Source organism: Vicia villosa, linkage group LG1 (genome assembly GCF_029867415.1).
Source record: "Vicia villosa cultivar HV-30 ecotype Madison, WI linkage group LG1, Vvil1.0, whole genome shotgun sequence".
In the NCBI taxonomy this organism is placed as follows: domain Eukaryota; kingdom Viridiplantae; phylum Streptophyta; class Magnoliopsida; order Fabales; family Fabaceae; genus Vicia; species Vicia villosa.
This window is the reverse complement of record NC_081180.1, coordinates 78004183-78024216: the sequence shown is the minus strand read 5'-3', so window position 1 is coordinate 78024216 and position 20034 is coordinate 78004183. Positions and strand designations below refer to the sequence as shown.

At 37.5% G+C, this 20034-nt stretch overlaps 1 protein-coding gene across 1 annotated transcript; it reads right to left on the bottom strand.

Moving 5' to 3' along the window:
- Positions 1-13648: 13648 nt before the first annotated feature.
- On the bottom strand, positions 13649-16672 carry LOC131646687 (PR5-like receptor kinase). The gene is made up of 4 exons (XM_058916665.1): positions 16028-16672; positions 14272-14944; positions 13792-14217; positions 13649-13674 (listed from the first exon to the last, which is right to left on the bottom strand). The coding sequence occupies exons 1-4, from the start codon at positions 16670-16672 to the stop codon at positions 13649-13651; spliced, it is 1770 nt and encodes a 589-aa protein (XP_058772648.1).
- Between the last annotated feature and the right edge of the window lie 3362 nt (positions 16673-20034).

Genomic DNA, 20034 nt, shown 5'->3' with positions numbered 1-20034 from the left:
TTTGGGTCCTTTCTTGTTAGATTTTCTCAAGTTCTGATTGAACTTGGATTTAACATTGTAAGCAATAGGAGGAACAGCATGATAATTCTTAATGTGAGTTTCATGATATTTCCTAGGTTGTGTCACATGCTTCTTAGTGTGTGTTATGTGAAAACTTTGTGCATGTGAGGTGTGCCTAATATCATGAGAGTGGCCATACTTGAACTGATCATACAATGGCTTGTATGTAATTTTCATTTCATCAACAGGTTCAAGTTTGTATGGGGTTTCACCCTCATAACCAATGCCAACTCTTTTGTTTCCAGACACAGCATATATCATAGAAGCTAGCTGACTTCTGCCAATACTTCTAGATAAGAACTTTCTGAAACTTAAATCATATTCTTTCAGAATATGGTTCAGACTAGGAGTGGATTTTTCTGAATCAGAAGGAGATCCAACATTATTGGATAATTTTAAAAGTTTTTCTTTTAATTCAGAATTCTCCAACTCAAGCTTCTTTGTTTCAAATTCAAATTGCTTTTTCAGCTTTTTGTATTTGAGACTAATCTGAGACTTGAGTTCCAGAAGTTCAGTTAGACCGGAAACTAACTCATCTCTAGTAAGTTCAGAAAATACCTCTTCAGAATCTGATTCTGATGTAGATTCTGATCCGTCATCTTCTGTCGCCATCAGCGCACAGTTAGCTTGCTCATCTTCTGAATCATCTTCTGACTCATCCCAGGTTGCCATAAGACCTTTCTTCTTATGAAACTTTTTCTTGGGACTTTCCTTCTGAAGATTTGGACATTCATTCTTGTAGTGTCCAGGCTCATTGCATTCATAGCACATGACCTTCTTCTTGTCAAATCTTCTTTCATCAGAAGATTCTCCACGTTCAAACTTCCTTGAACTTCTGAAGCCTCTGAACTTCCTTTGCTTGGTCTTCCAGAGTTGATTTAGCCTTCTGGAAATCAGGGACAGTTCATCTTCTTCTTCAGATTCTGATTCTCCAGGATCTTCTTCTCTAGCCTGAAAAGCGTTAGTGCATTTCTTGATATTAGATTTTAATGCAATAGACTTACCTTTCTTTTGAGGCTCATTTGCATCCAGCTCAATCTCATGGCTTCTCAAGGCACTGATCAGCTCTTCCAGAGAAACTTCATTCAGATTCTTTGCAATCTTGAATGCAGTCACCATAGGACCCCATCTTCTGGGTAAACTTCTGATGATCTTCTTTACGTGATCCGCCTTGGTGTATCCTTTGTCAAGAACTCTCAATCCAGCAGTCAGAGTTTGAAATCTCGAAAACATCTTTTCAATGTCTTCATCATCCTCCATCTTGAAGGCTTCATACTTCTGGATTAAGGCTAGAGCTTTAGTCTCCTTGACTTGAGCATTTCCCTCATGAGTCATTTTCAAGGACTCATATATGTCATAGGCTGTTTCCCTGTTAGATATCTTCTCATACTCAGCATGAGAAATAGCATTCAGCAAAACAGTTCTGCATTTATGATGATTCCTGAAAAGCTTCTTTTGATCATCATTCATTTCTTGCCTTGACAGCTTTGCGCCACTGGCATTTACTGGATGTTTGTAACCATCCATCAGAAGATCCCATAGATCACCATCTAGACCTAGAAAGTAACTTTCCAGTTTATCTTTCCAGTATTCAAAGTTTTCACCATCAAATACCGGCGGTCTAGTATAACCATTGTTACCGTTGTATTGCTCAGCAGAGCCAGATGTAGATGTAGTCTTTTCACTTTCATCAACCATCTTTTAAATGAAGCGTTTTTCTCTTCCTGAATCTTTTCTAAACACGGTTAAGTGCTTGCACCTTAGAACCGGCGCTCTGATGCCAATTGAAGGATAGAAAAACACTTAGAAAGGGGGGGATTGAATAAGTGTGACTTTAAATCTTGAGCGATAAAAATAAATTGCACAATTATTTTTATCCTGGTTCACTGTTAACGAAGCTACTCCAGTCCACCCCCGCAGAGATGATTTACCTCAACTGAGGATTTAATCCACTAATCGCACGGATTACAATGGTTTTCCACTTAGTCCGCAACTAAGTCTTCCAGAGTCTTCTGATCACAACTTGATCACTCCAGGAACAACTGCTTAGTTCACTCCTAAGACTTTTCTAGAGTCTACTGATCAACACGATCACTCTAGGCTTAGTTCACTCCTAAGACTTTCTGCTCAGCCAACTGCTAAGACTTCCTAGAGTATACTGATCAACCGATCACTCTAGTTCCTTACAACTTAATGTAATTCTAAGAGTTTACAAATGCTTCTTAAAAGCGATAATCACAACTGTGATATTTCTCTTACAGTTTAAGCTTAATCTCACTAAGATATTACAACAGCAATGTAGTGAGTTGATGAAGATGAAGATTCTGAGTTTTTGAGTTGAACAGCGTTTCAGCAAGTTGATATAAGTTGTTTTGGTGCAGAATCGTTAACCTTGCTTCTCATCAGAACTTCATATTTATAGGCGTTGAGAAGATGACCGTTGAATGCATTTAATGCTTTGCGTGTTCCGTACAGCTTCGCATTTAATGTTATACGCTTTTGTCAACTACCTCGAGTCTTGTTCACGCTGTGTCTACTGACGTAGCCTTTAGTAGCTTTAACGTTCCTTTTGTCAGTCAGCGTAGTCTGCCACGTGTACTTCCTTCTGATCTGATGTTTGTGAATACGACGTTTGAATATCATCAGAGTCAAACAGCTTGGTGCATAGCATCTTCTGATCTTCTGACCTTGAAGTGCTTCTGAGCGTGATACCAACTTCTGATCTTCAGTGCTTCTGATCTCATGTTCTTCTGATGCTTCCATAGACCCATGTTCTGATTCTGCTTCGACCATCTTCTGATGTCTTGCCAGACCATGTTCTGATGTTGCATGCTGAACCATTTGAGACACATCTTCTGAGCGCTGAATTATGCGTACTCTTTATATATTTCCTGAAAGGGAAATTGCATTGGATTAGAGTACCATATTATCTTAAGCAAAATTCATATTATTGTTATCATCAAAACTAAGATAATTGATAAGAACAAATCTTGTTCTAACAATCTCCCCCTTTTTGATGATGACAAAAACATATATAAATGATATGAATTTGCGATCAGAAAGAGTAGACGGCAAAAGACAAATTACACAGCTATAGCATAAGCATATGAATATGTCTCCCCCTGAGATTAACAATCTCCCCCTGAGATAAATAATCTCCCCCTGAAATAAATACTCGAAGAACTTTGATAAAAGACTTCCCTGATTATTTCGGTAGAGACGATCATATAAGCTTCTGTCTTCAGAGAATTCATAGCTTCTGACTTCTGCTTCCATTGGACAGCTTCAGAACTTGAATTTCTTTGATCTTTTGGAGCATTCACATCTTCTGATTTCTGCTTCCCTCAGATAGCTTCAGAACTTTGAATGTCTACCAACATCACTTCATGCTAGATTTGTATCAGAACATTGTTGAATGTACCAGAGCATCATCAGAGCATCTCTACATCCTGAAATGTTACAGAACAAAAACTAAACGACAACAGTCAGCATGAACGAGTTAGAACATAAAATGTATGTTTGAACACATTATATGAATCAGAGCCATATAGGCTGAAATAATGTATCAGAGCAAATAATGTATCAAAGCCATAACATTGTATGTATCAGAGCAAATAGAATTTTGTCAGAACAGGATAGACAGTGATATTCAAATTCTATTATCAGTGCTTCTGATTCATTCTTCTTTCTTGCTTCTGATCTCTGAAGCTTGACAGCACTCAGCTTGCTTCAGTTTCCATGGTTTTGCTTCTAGTGTTTGCTTTGAAGATTTTCTTCACTTCTCTGTACCTGCAAAACACTTAAACCATGTAGAACTTGCAGTTCTTGTTAGTGAATGTGTGGGAGCCTTTACCCAGCAACTGATAGATTTAATCAAATCATTTATCATTTATCTTCTCCCCCTTTTTGTCATAACATCAAAAAGAATATTTAAAAAGATTCAGATGTATAAGACAAATAGAAACACTGGAATGTAAAACAAAGAAACTTTTTCATTGATAATCAAAAGATATTACAAAAGGTTCCTATGTTTAACAAGCAGAAGCAGCAAGGAAAAGAAAACTACAAAGTAGAATTTCCAAAGAGGAAATGACTACAAAAATTAAAAAAAACAACATTCGGTCAAGAAACTCAACATAGAAGTTGAGTATATCTTCCCACAACTCAAGAAAGTCTTCTGTCTTTGGATGAAAGTTGATAACAACATCAAAGAAGAGTCTGACTTGAGCGGTATTAGAAGAGCCATCCCGAGATGCACAGAGATCTGTCGCCTTTGAGTCATGGAGCTTCAACAGGCTTAGGGTGAACGCTAGGTTTTGAGAGAAGAAATGAAAACCGAGAGAGAGAGAGAGAGAGAGAAAGCTTTAAGAGGAAAACAAAGAGATAGGAAACCAAAAACCATTTTGAAGAGTATTTAAAAGAAAATAAAGTGAAACGAATGATGACCAGCATTTAATGTTATGTGACGTGAGGAGAGATAATAGAGACAAATGAGGTGACTGGCACAGTTACCTATGGTCGGCGTCCCTTCAACTGCACGCGCGCTTATCCATGAATAGTAACGACAGGTTTACCATCCCGAGATAAAACGTAACAGCTGTTTTGCTTTAAAAGAGGTTCTGAATCAACTTAGACAATGAAACGTTAGTAATAACCGAATCATAATTTCTAAAAGAATTCAATCAGAACTTCTGATTAAAAGAAAATGTTCCACATTCATTTCAGAAGATACTCATACATGAGAACTTCTCATCTTCTCATTCTGGGCATAAATCCATACTGATGTTCTTCAGAATGAACTTAAACCTATCTTCAGCCAGGGGTTTTGTAAAGATATCAGCCCATTGATGGTCTGTATCAACAAAGTTTAAAGATATAACACCCTTCTGAACATAGTCCCTTATGAAATGATGTTTAATCTCAATATGTTTAGCTTTTGAATGAAGAATGGGATTCTTAGATAAACATATAGCAGAAGTATTATCACAGAATATAGGAATGTTACTCTCAAATATCTGATAATCTTCTAACTGACTCTTCATCCAGAGCATCTGTGTACTACAACCAGCAGCTGCGACATATTCTGCTTCTGTTGTTGATAGAGCAATGGTTACTTGCTTCTTGCTGTACCAGGAGATTAAGTGACTTCCAAGAAATTGGCAACTTCCTGAAGTACTTTTTCTTTCGATTCTGTCTCCAGCATAATCAGCATCGCAGAATCCTACTAAGTTGTATTCTTTAGATTTTCTGTAAACTAAGCCAACATTAGTAGTACCTTTCAGATACCTTAGAATTCTCTTAACAGCAGTTAAATGAGATTCTCTAGGATCTGATTGGAATCTAGCACACAAACAAACACTGAACAGAATGTCAGGTCTAGAAGCAGTCAGATATAGAAGAGATCCAATCATACCTCTGTATAACTTCTGATCTACCTTCTTACTTACCTCATCCTTACCTAGGATGCATGTTGGATGCATAGGAGTTTTGGCTTCTTTGCAGTCTAGAAGGTTAAACTTCTTCAGAAGTTCCTTCACATACTTGGTTTGGTGAACGTACGTTCCTTCTGATGTTTGATTTATTTGTATTCCAAGGAAGTACTTGAGTTCTCCCATCATGCTCATTTCAAACTCAGCCTGCATAGACTTAGCAAACTCCTTTCCAAGTGTAGCATTAGATGTTCCAAAAATAATATCATCTACATATATTTGACAGATTAAAATATCCTTTTCAAAGGTTTTACAAAAGAGAGTAGTGTCCACTTTTCCTCTAGTGAAACCATTATTCAGAAGGAAAGAACTTAAGCGTTCATACCAAGCTCTGGGAGCCTGTTTCAATCCATACAATGATTTCTTAAGTTTAAAAACATGATTAGGAGACATAGAGTCTTCAAAACCAGGAGGTTGATGGACATACACTTCTTCATCTATATAACCATTTAAGAAGGCACTCTTAACATCCATTTGATAGAGAGTGATGTTATGTTGAGTGGCAAAAGAAATTAGTAGACGAATAGATTCTAACCTGGCCACTGGTGCAAAGGTTTCTGTGTAGTCAATCCCTTCTTGCTGACTATAACCCTGAGCCACCAGTCTGGCTTTGTTCCTTACCACTTCACCTTTCTCACTAAGCTTGTTTCTGAAGACCCATTTTGTACCAATTATATTGAATCCATCTGGTCTAGGAACAAGATGCCAAACATCATTCCTTGTAAACTGATTCAATTCTTCTTGCATAGCAATTATCCAGTCTGGATCTTCTAGAGCATGATCAACAGAAGTTGGCTCGATCAAAGATACAAGACCTAATTGACAGTCTGCATTGTTCTTAAGGAATGCTCTTGTTCTGATTGGATCATCCTTCTTTCCAAGAATGACATCTTCTGAATGACCAGAGATGAGTCTGGATGATCTTCTGACAGATGGTTCTTCAGATATGCTTAGATCCTCCAGAGAAGCTGATACTTGATCTTCCGATTCTTTTCTTCTGAGAGGTTCTGCTTCTGATGCGTTGCTTCTTGGCTCAACAACTTCTGAGATGTCAATATCATAACCTGCAAAATTATCAACCTGCTTTGGTTTTTCAGAACCAAGCTTATCATCAAACCTGATATTGATTGATTCTTCTACAACCAATGTTTCAGTATTGTAAACTCTGTAGCCTTTTGAGCGTTCAGAATATCCAAGAAGGAAACATTTTTGTGCTTTGGAATCAAACTTACCAAGATGATCTTTAGTGTTCAGAATAAAGCATACACATCCAAAAGGATGGAAATATGAAATGTTGGGCTTTCTATTCTTCCACAATTCATAGGGAGTCATATTTAGAATAGGTCTGATAGAGATTCTATTCTGAATATAGCATGCAGTGTTTATTGCTTCTGCCCAGAAATGCTTAGCCATATTGGTTTCATTGATCATGGTTCTGGCCATTTCTTGAAGAGTCCTATTCTTTCGCTCTACAACTCCATTTTGCTGTGGAGTTCTAGGACAAGAGAAATCATGGGCAATACCATTCTCTTTGAAGAATTCTTCAAAGGATCTGTTCTCAAATTCACCACCATGATCACTTCTGACCTTTATGATTTTACACTCTTTTTCAGATTGAATCTGAATGCAGAAATCAAAGAACACTGAATGAGTCTCATCCTTGTGTTTTAAGAATTTTACCCATGTCCAGCGGCTATAATCATCCACGATGACTAATCCATATTTCTTTCCTCTGACAGATGCTGTTTTGACTGGGCCAAACAGATCAATGTGCAAGAGTTCTAATGGCCTTGAGGTAGAAACAACATTCTTAGACTTGAATGCAGGTTTGGAGAACTTGCCCTTCTGACATGCTTCACAAAGAGCATCTGATTTGAATTTCAGATTAGGGAGTCCTCTGACCAGATTCAGTTTGTTAATCTGAGAAATCTTTCTCAAACTAGCATGACCTAATCTCCTGTGCCAGACCCACTGCTCTTCAGAAACAGACATAAGACAAGTCACCTTCTGACTCATAAGATCTTGCAGATCTGTCTTATAAATGTTGTTCTTCCTCTTGCCTGTAAATAGGATTGAGCCATCCTTCTGATTTACAGCCTTGCAAGACTCTTGATTGAAGATTATATCATAACCATTGTCACTTAATTGACTGATAGATAAGAGGTTATGTGTTAAACCTTCTACAAGAAGTACATTAGAGATGGAAGGAGAGTTACCAGACTTTATAGTTCCAGAGCCAATTATCTTGCCCTTCTGATCTCCTCCGAACTTGACTTCTCCTCCAGACTTAAGCACCAGGTCTTGGAACATAGACCTTCTTCCTGTCATGTGTCGCGAGCATCCAGAGTCCAGGTACCATGACATGTTGTGCCTTGTCCTTTTTGCAGTCAAGGATATCTGCAATAGGAATAATCTTATCCTTAGGTACCCACATCTTTTTGGGTCCTTTCTTGTTAGATTTTCTCAAGTTCTGATTGAACTTGGATTTAACATTGTAAGCAATAGGAGGAACAGCATGATAATTCTTAATGTGAGTTTCATGATATTTCCTAGGTTGTGTCACATGCTTCTTAGTGTGTGTTATGTGAAAACTTTGTGCATGTGAGGTGTGCCTAATATCATGAGAGTGGCCATACTTGAACTGATCATACAATGGCTTGTATGTAATTTTCATTTCATCAACAGGTTCAAGTTTGTATGGGGTTTCACCCTCATAACCAATGCCAACTCTTTTGTTTCCAGACACAGCATATATCATAGAAGCTAGCTGACTTCTGCCAATACTTCTAGATAAGAACTTTCTGAAACTTAAATCATATTCTTTCAGAATATGGTTCAGACTAGGAGTGGATTTTTCTGAATCAGAAGGAGATCCAACATTATTGGATAATTTTAAAAGTTTTTCTTTTAATTCAGAATTCTCCAACTCAAGCTTCTTTGTTTCAAATTCAAATTGCTTTTTCAGCTTTTTGTATTTGAGACTAATCTGAGACTTGAGTTCCAGAAGTTCAGTTAGACCGGAAACTAACTCATCTCTAGTAAGTTCAGAAAATACCTCTTCAGAATCTGATTCTGATGTAGATTCTGATCCGTCATCTTCTGTCGCCATCAGCGCACAGTTAGCTTGCTCATCTTCTGAATCATCTTCTGACTCATCCCAGGTTGCCATAAGACCTTTCTTCTTATGAAACTTTTTCTTGGGACTTTCCTTCTGAAGATTTGGACATTCATTCTTGTAGTGTCCAGGCTCATTGCATTCATAGCACATGACCTTCTTCTTGTCAAATCTTCTTTCATCAGAAGATTCTCCACGTTCAAACTTCCTTGAACTTCTGAAGCCTCTGAACTTCCTTTGCTTGGTCTTCCAGAGTTGATTTAGCCTTCTGGAAATCAGGGACAGTTCATCTTCTTCTTCAGATTCTGATTCTCCAGGATCTTCTTCTCTAGCCTGAAAAGCGTTAGTGCATTTCTTGATATTAGATTTTAATGCAATAGACTTACCTTTCTTTTGAGGCTCATTTGCATCCAGCTCAATCTCATGGCTTCTCAAGGCACTGATCAGCTCTTCCAGAGAAACTTCATTCAGATTCTTTGCAATCTTGAATGCAGTCACCATAGGACCCCATCTTCTGGGTAAACTTCTGATGATCTTCTTTACGTGATCCGCCTTGGTGTATCCTTTGTCAAGAACTCTCAATCCAGCAGTCAGAGTTTGAAATCTCGAAAACATCTTTTCAATGTCTTCATCATCCTCCATCTTGAAGGCTTCATACTTCTGGATTAAGGCTAGAGCTTTAGTCTCCTTGACTTGAGCATTTCCCTCATGAGTCATTTTCAAGGACTCATATATGTCATAGGCTGTTTCCCTGTTAGATATCTTCTCATACTCAGCATGAGAAATAGCATTCAGCAAAACAGTTCTGCATTTATGATGATTCCTGAAAAGCTTCTTTTGATCATCATTCATTTCTTGCCTTGACAGCTTTGCGCCACTGGCATTTACTGGATGTTTGTAACCATCCATCAGAAGATCCCATAGATCACCATCTAGACCTAGAAAGTAACTTTCCAGTTTATCTTTCCAGTATTCAAAGTTTTCACCATCAAATACCGGCGGTCTAGTATAACCATTGTTACCGTTGTATTGCTCAGCAGAGCCAGATGTAGATGTAGTCTTTTCACTTTCATCAACCATCTTTTAAATGAAGCGTTTTTCTCTTCCTGAATCTTTTCTAAACACGGTTAAGTGCTTGCACCTTAGAACCGGCGCTCTGATGCCAATTGAAGGATAGAAAAACACTTAGAAAGGGGGGGATTGAATAAGTGTGACTTTAAATCTTGAGCGATAAAAATAAATTGCACAATTATTTTTATCCTGGTTCACTGTTAACGAAGCTACTCCAGTCCACCCCCGCAGAGATGATTTACCTCAACTGAGGATTTAATCCACTAATCGCACGGATTACAATGGTTTTCCACTTAGTCCGCAACTAAGTCTTCCAGAGTCTTCTGATCACAACTTGATCACTCCAGGAACAACTGCTTAGTTCACTCCTAAGACTTTTCTAGAGTCTACTGATCAACACGATCACTCTAGGCTTAGTTCACTCCTAAGACTTTCTGCTCAGCCAACTGCTAAGACTTCCTAGAGTATACTGATCAACCGATCACTCTAGTTCCTTACAACTTAATGTAATTCTAAGAGTTTACAAATGCTTCTTAAAAGCGATAATCACAACTGTGATATTTCTCTTACAGTTTAAGCTTAATCTCACTAAGATATTACAACAGCAATGTAGTGAGTTGATGAAGATGAAGATTCTGAGTTTTTGAGTTGAACAGCGTTTCAGCAAGTTGATATAAGTTGTTTTGGTGCAGAATCGTTAACCTTGCTTCTCATCAGAACTTCATATTTATAGGCGTTGAGAAGATGACCGTTGAATGCATTTAATGCTTTGCGTGTTCCGTACAGCTTCGCATTTAATGTTATACGCTTTTGTCAACTACCTCGAGCCTTGTTCACGCTGTGTCTACTGACGTAGCCTTTAGTAGCTTTAACGTTCCTTTTGTCAGTCAGCGTAGTCTGCCATGTGTACTTCCTTCTGATCTGATGTTTGTGAATACGACGTTTGAATATCATCAGAGTCAAACAGCTTGGTGCATAGCATCTTCTGATCTTCTGACCTTGAAGTGCTTCTGAGCGTGATACCAACTTCTGATCTTCAGTGCTTCTGATCTCATGTTCTTCTGATGCTTCCATAGACCCATGTTCTGATTCTGCTTCGACCATCTTCTGATGTCTTGCCAGACCATGTTCTGATGTTGCATGCTGAACCATTTGAGACACATCTTCTGAGCGCTGAATTATGCGTACTCTTTATATATTTCCTGAAAGGGAAATTGCATTGGATTAGAGTACCATATTATCTTAAGCAAAATTCATATTATTGTTATCATCAAAACTAAGATAATTGATAAGAACAAATCTTGTTCTAACATTTACAACAGCGGTTTTCCGGATAATTATGGGGGCATCGACGAATTCATAGACAGCGATCCACGTGACATCCCAGTACCAGCCCCGGTGACACAAACCCAACAAGAAGCACAAAGGGGCAGGGGTAGGGCTAGGGCAAGAGGCGGTGTCAATATTCGCGGCGGAATCAACGATCGCGGTAAACGGCTCATTACAAGACCAGGTTGCGGAACGGATGGCTATCTTGGTGATGGCCGTCATTGATCATTTTGTTGTACTTTTCATTAGTCTTCTGTGTCGTTTCTGAATTTGATTGTAACCGATGTTTAGCTTTTAAATTATATTGTAATCGATGTTCAGTTTTTAAAAAATATTGTAATCGATGTTTAGTTTTTAATTTATATTGCAATCGATGTTACACTTTTGATTATCGTTTTCTGCATTTCATTTTAAAGCCGAAAAAAATATTCTACTAATTTTTTTAAGTAAACATCATAACAAATAAAAAAATAAAAAATAAAATTATCATTTTCCCAATTTAAAATGAATTAAAAAAAAATTGAAAAAAAAAATAAAAAAAAAGGCCCTAGAACTATGGCGCCAAATGGTTTGGCTTCTAGGGCAAAACCCTAGACTTATGAGCCATTCCATTTGGCGCATGCAATGGGAATTTTAGGGCAAGCCATTTCATTTGGCGCATGCACCCAAAATATACACCTATGCGCCATTTCATTTGGCGCATTCAGTGTTCTGGTATGCCAAACCTAGACAGTTTGGTAAATACCCCGAAAACATGGTTTTTTTCGTATTTTTTTTATGAAACCTAGATATTTAAATTTTTTTTTCCACTTAAAATAATACCCTCTTATTTTTGCTAATAAATAATTTTCATTTTATTAAATCATAATTTCTTCTTCTCATTAAATAAAATAGATTTTTCACATTTTTTATAACAATGAGATATATGAATGCACGTGATTGATTTGAATCATTACCTCAAATATTATTTTAAATAAAAAATATATATTTTAGTGAATATAGTTACATATAATTTATAGTCATAATAAGAATAATAATAATAATAAATATTATAAATTTATATTTTAGTGTTTTCTGTGAAACAAAGAAAATATGAAAGATTTTTCTAAATTGTCTTTCATTAATTGTATTGGAAAGACAAATTTAAATAAATTAAAGAAAGAGAAAATAAATGATTAAGGATATAATAGAAAAAATAGTGTTAATAATCCATTTAATTTTTAAAATGACTTATAATTTAATATAATTTATTTCTCCAAAACGACTTATAATAAAAAATGGGGGGAGTATCATTCAAAATTCATAAATACGTGTATATATATATATATATATATATATATATATATATATATATATATATATATATATATATATATATATATATATATATATATATATATATATATATATATATTATTTGTTGAACTATACTAATGTATGCAGTACTGGGCTAGCAGAAGACTAGTTTGTTTTTCAATCTGGAGACGGTCCTGTCTTTAATATAAAATTTAAATAATATTTATTTTTATAATTAAACATATAAAAACTTATTATATTGACTAAAATTCAAGATTAATTGCTTAGTTTTTATTAGGAATTTATTTTTATTATTAGCCATGAGCGTCTAAAAAATCAGGACCGGCCCTGTAGGAGATATAAATTCATTGGTAGTTATGTCTCTTGTTGCCACCTGACTCTGACTCTGTGTATACTCTACTAAAGAGCTTAGTACTTCGATACCACTGGGTCTCACAGAACTTAGAAGGTCATAATAGATTTCATAACTGGATTAGTTTGTGTATTTTTGAAATGATTTTAAATTTGGTACATTTAAATCTAAACCGTTTGATCTCAAAGTAACAGAAACAACATATGTTCTGAATATGCAACTTCTAAAATAGGCAATATAACTTCAATTACCATACACAAAGAAGCACAAATACATTAAAATCTCTACTGAATAGCACATGATTCATACTGATAAATCCAGATAGAAAAAGCATCCGAATTTTTGTAGTATAAGGAAAAAAAATCCAATAAGCCATCACGAATTTAGATCCTCTCTTGTGTGCTGCCTGCTGCTGTCTATGCTGCCATCATCTAAGTCATCTATTTATATTTTTTCTCCCTGTTCCAACAAATTTCATTTTATTTATTTAATTTGTATTGATTCTGAACCATTGGATCAAGCAGTAGAGGGGTAGCTGTAGACATTGGCAGCAGAGGATCCATTTCCAGCCATCACATATGTTAGGGCTGTTTTGTACACGTGGACCTATCCGAATTATACATGTGACACATGTATGTACCGGTACCCAATAAAATTTGGGTATGAGAATGTTACATTTGGTGTATCATAAAACATGGTACTTAACTGAAACCAAATACCAGTCAACAATTCAAATAACTACTCCCTAAAAATTAGTATTTATTCAAACCAGAAAATACTAATTAAATTTCAACATAGCCTATAGTTTGTTGTGCTCAATTCTTGCATTTGTTATCTTCTTGGCATTTGTTATCTTCTTGGAATGTTGGTATCGCACTAGCTCTGCCAAGGCAGGATCACTAGAGAGGTTGGCAATCAGTGGTATGGACTATGGAGTGTGCCTGCAGTTGCAAATTAGCAGTGTAGTTTGTAAATAGGAATGTTAATAATAGTGCTAACAAATCTGTTTTTGAACTATATTTATTTGCTTCAGAAACTTATTGCAGTGATTTATATACCTGAAGGATACCAATCATGAGATGTGTAAGTGTAAGTGTTACAATCCGATGATTCTGAGGGAGGCCTAGGAGGTGAAGACAGGAAAGGTTTTGGTGGTATTTGCAAAGATTCCAAGCTACCTTCCATCATTTCTACTACTTTACTCATTTCAGGCCTATGGGATGGATCAGTTTGGATGCACCATAAGCTTACTATAATCATCTTTCGAACAATTTGTTTATCAAATTTATTATTATTACTCTGCAGTCTAGGTTCTTGATTCAGCTCAAGGCGCTTGTAAATCCAGTGTGGAAAATAAATTTCACTCGACCGTTCATCATCAACCATATTGTTATTGTGTTTTCCACCAACCATTTCTAAAACCATCATTCCATAGCTATATACATCAGACTTGTGAGAAACTGAACCGAAATTTCTAGAGAACACTTCAGGAGCAATGTATCCTACAGTCCCTCTAGCACCGAATAAAGATATATTACTTTCTTTTCTCGCACATACTTTTGCAAGTCCAAAATCTGAAATTTTAGGACAAAAATCACCATCTAGCAATATATTATGAGGTTTTATATCAAAATGCAAGATTTTAGTATTGCAACCCTTGTGCAAATACTCTAATCCTCGAGCAACGCCTATTGCAATATTGTAGATAGTATTGCAACTCAATGGAAAACTTAGCTTTAGTGGATCTTTGTCTTCATTTATGAACTTTTCTAGTGATCCGTTAGGCATGTAGTCATATATCAAAGCTCTTTTCGAACCTTCTAAACAGAATCCCAATAAACTAACGATATTAACATGAGAAGTGACACTAATACTAGCAACCTCGTTAATGAACTCTTCACCGTTACCGTTGGATTCACTTAATATCTTTACTGCCACGAGACTCCCATCTTGTAATTTTCCTTTGTATACACTTCCGTATCCTCCGTGACCTAGTTTGTTTTTGAATGAATTGGTTGCTTTTTTTATATCTGTATAAGTGTATCTTTTAGCTGCTAGATGACCATGGTTTTTCAGAAACAACTCAATTATTTGGTATGGTGAGTTTTTGTTGCTGATAAAACGCCTTCTCAAGAACCAAGCCAATAAAGCTAGAACTCCAAGTACTCCAGTAGAAGATGCAACTGCATAATTTATCAAGTAATTAAAAATCTAGGGCAGAAAAGTGTTGTTATACAACACTAGTATATTGAGTATTTATGGAAAATGAACATTTCACACCTATTATATATCATCACACCACTTTTTTTTTTCTGACTGTAATTAGAAGCAGAGTTATTAAATTCAAGGTGGTTTAGTACTACACACTAGTTGTAAAATAATTATGTTAAGAAAAAATGTTACAAAGCTAAACCAGATCATAATCCTCTATTATTGAATCATTAGACCTGCAAGTTACTAGTTAGTATTATTTGAACTTTATTAATACACACATTGAAAAGAAAGAGACAAATCAAATGTCAGTTTTGTGTATTGCACACACTATCATTAATGATCAAAGATGGTTCTTTATAGACCACTAGCTGTGTTTACAACTCACTAATCATACCTAAAAGAACATTATCAACTTAGTTAATTAGTTACTAGTCAAACAAGTAATTTAACTAACTTAACCACTTAGTTACTTACATGACAAGTAACTCATTAAATCCTTCTAGACTTGAATAGTAATTCAACACTCTCCTTTAATTCAAAATCTCTACACTTATTACACTTATTACATTGAGCATGCTTCTAATCTCTTTGAAAATTTCAATCTTTAACAGTTTGGTTAGAACATCTACTACCTAATCATTTGTTTTGCAGTATGTTCAAGTGATTTTTCCCTTTCTTATTTGATCTCTAAGAAAGTGAAACATGAACTCAATGTATTGCTTCTTTCATGAGCTATGAGATCCTTTGCAAGGTTAATTGTTGATTTGTTATTTACCATTAGTTTAACTTCTTCCTCTTTTCCTATCTTGATAGAGCAGAGATATAATGTTTAATAATATTGAAATATTCAATAGAAAGGTAACACCAGAGCAAAGCTCCTCAGTGACAAATTCACTGCCAAACCCTAAGGGTGATCAAAATAATAGTCTGCCGTCAAATTCCCTTACAATCCTATTTATTTGGGAATATGCTAACTAACTGCCAGCTAGGCAGTGATACCTATTTCATGTTTTCTTTCTTTTTCTTTCTTACATAAACTCTTCATTCTTTGGGCCTAACATTATTCACGCCCACTAACACCTCCCCTTCATTATCAATGGTCTCAGCCTCCTTCCTATCATCACCCCCTCCTTCAACACTAGCCTTGTCCTCAAGGCTAAGATCTGGAAATTGACTCTTCAACAGGAGCTCTTCTTCCCAAGTAGCATCACCAACATCCATACCTTCCCACTGGATGAGCCATTCCCTCTTGTGTTGACCCTGCTCCCATCTATCCCTCCAAGACAGCACCCTAGCCGGAATGATGGCTCTCTTGTCTGTTTCTAAACTGGCTGGTAACTCTGGAATAGCAATGTAATTACCGACTGCTTTCTTCAGCTGAGAGACATGGAAGATAGGATGAATCTTGGAAGATACCGGTAATTGCAGTTTGTATGCAACCTGTCCAATCTTCTGAATAATTTGGAACGGCCCAAAAAAACGAGGAGAAAGCTTTTGGTGGATTCTACGAACCACAGAATGCTGCCGGTGAGGACGCGACTTCAAAAATACCCAGTCCCCAATATCATAATGAACTGCCCTCCTTTTTTTGTCAGCAAAATGCTTCATTTGTTCTTGAGCATTTTGTAAATTGAACTTCAGCTGACGTAATGCTTCGTCCCTGTCTCGCAACTCCTGTGCAATAGCTTCAACACGAGTCTCACCCTCCAAATAATGCACCAACATCGGAGGTTTCCGACCGTATACCACTTCAAAGGGTGTGAAACCTATTGACACGTGAAAAGTGGTATTGTACCACAGTTCTGCCCAAGGTATCCAGTGTGCCCAAGACTTGGGTTGGTCTGAAATAAAGCAACGTAAATAGGCATCTATTTACCACTTATGTCTGCCCATCTGTTTGAGGATGGTAAGCTGATGACATTTTCAGCTCCGTAACCAACAACTTAAACAATTCTTTCCAAAATATACTAACAAACAAGGGATCACGATCGCTAAGGATTGATTCTAGAATACCATGGAGTCGCACCACTTCTTTCACAAAAATTGCAGCAATCGAACGAGCCGTAAACGGATGTTTAAGAGGAATAAAATGACTATATTTTGATAGACGATCAACTACCACCAAAATAGCTTCGAAGCCATTACTCTTCGGTAAGTTCTTAATAAAATCCATGGATATTTCACTCCATACTAACACTGGAATGGGCAAGGGTTGTAACAAGCCACTAGGCGTGGTTGCTGCATATTTCTGCCTTTGACAAGTGTCACACGCCTTCACAAAATCATGCACGCGTTTCATCATTCCTGGCCAGTACAGGGTCCCGGCCATTCTTCTACAGGTGCGTAGATATCCGGAATGTCCCCCACTTGGGGAGGCATGAAAGTCTTTCAGCAAATCCTCAATGATTGGAGACTGTGCTGGAATCACAAGTCTGTCTTTGTAGAACAGAATTCCCCCTTTGAGAGTAAAACCTGGCTTAGCATTAGGATCTGATTGAATGGCCTCTACAATCCGCTTGAGCACTGGATCATTCAGCACCTCTTGTTGCAACTGCCCTCCTTGTTTCCATATCGGATAAGACACGAGGTTGTTTACTTCGACATCTTCATGTTGTCTGGATAAGGCATCGGCAACCTTATTCTCCACCCCTACTTTATAAAAAACCTCAAAGTCGAAGCCTAATAATCTAGCAATCCATTCCTGCTGATTAACCGTAGTAATACGTTGCTGGAGCAAATGTCTTAGACTTTTCTGATCTGAATAAACAACAAACTTCCTACCTAATAGGTAATGTCTCCAATGTTGAATAGCTAAAACTAGTGCCATTAATTCTTTATCATAAGCTGACTTAGATAATTTAGAGGGAGTAAAAGCCTTGCTAAAATAAGCGATAGGGTGTTTCAACTGCATTAACACCGCACCAACCCCTTTTCCTGAGGCATCACATTCAATTTCGAAGGGCAAGTTGAAATTCGGTAGAGCCAAAACAGGAGCAGAGGTCACAACATGTTTTAACTTCTCAAATGCTTCCTCGGCCTTTGCATTCCAATGAAATCCATCCTTTTTAGTCAACTCTGTTAAGGGTCTCGCAATGTTGCCATAATTTGCAATGAATTTTCGATAGTAACCGGTCAACCCCAAAAACCCACGCACTCCTTTCACAGTTGTTGGTACAGGCCAATTCAACACACTAGTAACCTTGGTAGGATCCACAGTCACCCCTTCTTTAGAAATGACATGGCCTAGATATGCCACCTGTTGTTGACCAAAAGCACACTTGTTTTTATTAGCCACAAACTGGTTTTGATGCAGCAGCTGTAATACCACCTCTAAATGCTTCATATGCGTGCTCCAGTTATCACTATACACTAAGATATCGTCGAAGAACACAAGAACAAATTTTCTTAGATACGGTTTAAAAACTTCATTCATGACAGATTGGAATGTTGCAGGGGCATTGACGAGACCGAAAGGCATGACCATGAACTCATAATGGCCTTCATGAGTCCGAAAAGCAGTTTTGTGAACATCCTCTTCCTTCATGCGGATTTGGTGATAACCGGATTTTAAATCCAATTTAGAAAAGTAGCTAGAACCATGCAACTCGTCAAGTAATTCATCAACAACCGGAATGGGATATTTATCTTGCACAGTGACCTTGTTCAATGCTCGATAATCTACACACATGCGCCAAGAGTGATCCTTTTTTTTAACTAAGATGACAGGACTAGAGAAAGCACTTGTGCTATTACGGATCACACCCTGTTGAAGCAAATTCTGGGTTTGTCTTTCAATCTCATCTTTATGATGATGAGGATACCTGTATGGTCTCACACTCACTGGACCTACACCTTGGAGTAATACAATAGCATGGCTAGTATTTCTAGTAGGAGGAAGACCACTAATGTCACAAAAAACTCCAGGAAATTTGTCTAGTACCCCTTGCAGTTCACTATGTAGCACAGGAGCATAACTTTGGGTCTGAACCTCACTAATTGTCAAGTTTGACCAGTATCTTGCCTCACTTGCACTGGCAGAGTGTAGCATGCTTTGGAAGGTGGCCACTTGCTCTTCCCTTGATTGGCCAATCAGTTTCACTTGTTGTTCCTGATAAGTAAACACCATGGACATCTCCTTCCAATCCATCGTCACCTTGCCAAGAGTTTCGAGCCAAACTACACCCATGATTAAATCCACACCCCCTAACTCCAATATATAAGCATCAAAAGTGGTCAGCATCTCTCCTAACCGAATAGAAATTCCATTACATTTTCCCATTGTCAAAATACGATGGCCGTCACCCAATTTGACTCCTAAAGGGTGGGAAGGAACCAAAGGTAACCCCAAAGCTGCCACCACCTTAGGAGATATGAAATTGTGAGTTGCACCACTATCAATTAGAACCAAAATCGTAGCACCCTGTAAACAACCCTCCAACTTCATAGTACGCACCTGTTTTTGAGATGCAGAGACCCCAAACACTCCCATGGGTTTGCATTCCAGAACCTCATCCTCTTTTTCATCTTCCAAATCAGCATCCAACACGACAATCTCCCCCTCCTCATTGACGGTTTCATCATCTCCCAAAATGATAACCCGGAGTTGTTTCGAAGCACATTGATGAAGAGGATCCCACCGTTCGTTGCACCGAAAACACAACCCTTTTGCACGCCGTTCACTGACCTCTCCCGCTGGTAAATGACGAACACCGCGAGGGTTACGGCGAGTACTATCCCCAGAAATATTGCGAGATGCATTAGAGGACAGAGAGGGTTTGTTTGACCCGGTTGAGATAGTGGACCCAGAAACCGCACGAGGTTGACCCGAATTAAGCCCAGATGGGTTAGAGTTAAGAGACCCGGTACCAACCCCTTCACGTTGGGTCCAAATTTGTTTGGAAGTACGGACCCAAGGAGAATAACCCGATTTAAAACGTGACCCGGAGCCATGACCCGACACCTCAGCAAATTCACGCTCGACGTCACGTGCCAGTTGCATTGCAAGATAACGGTTTCGAGGTTGGAAGGTACGAACGCGAGAACATATATCGTGGCGTAAACCACCGATAAAGTAGCCGAGAAATTGT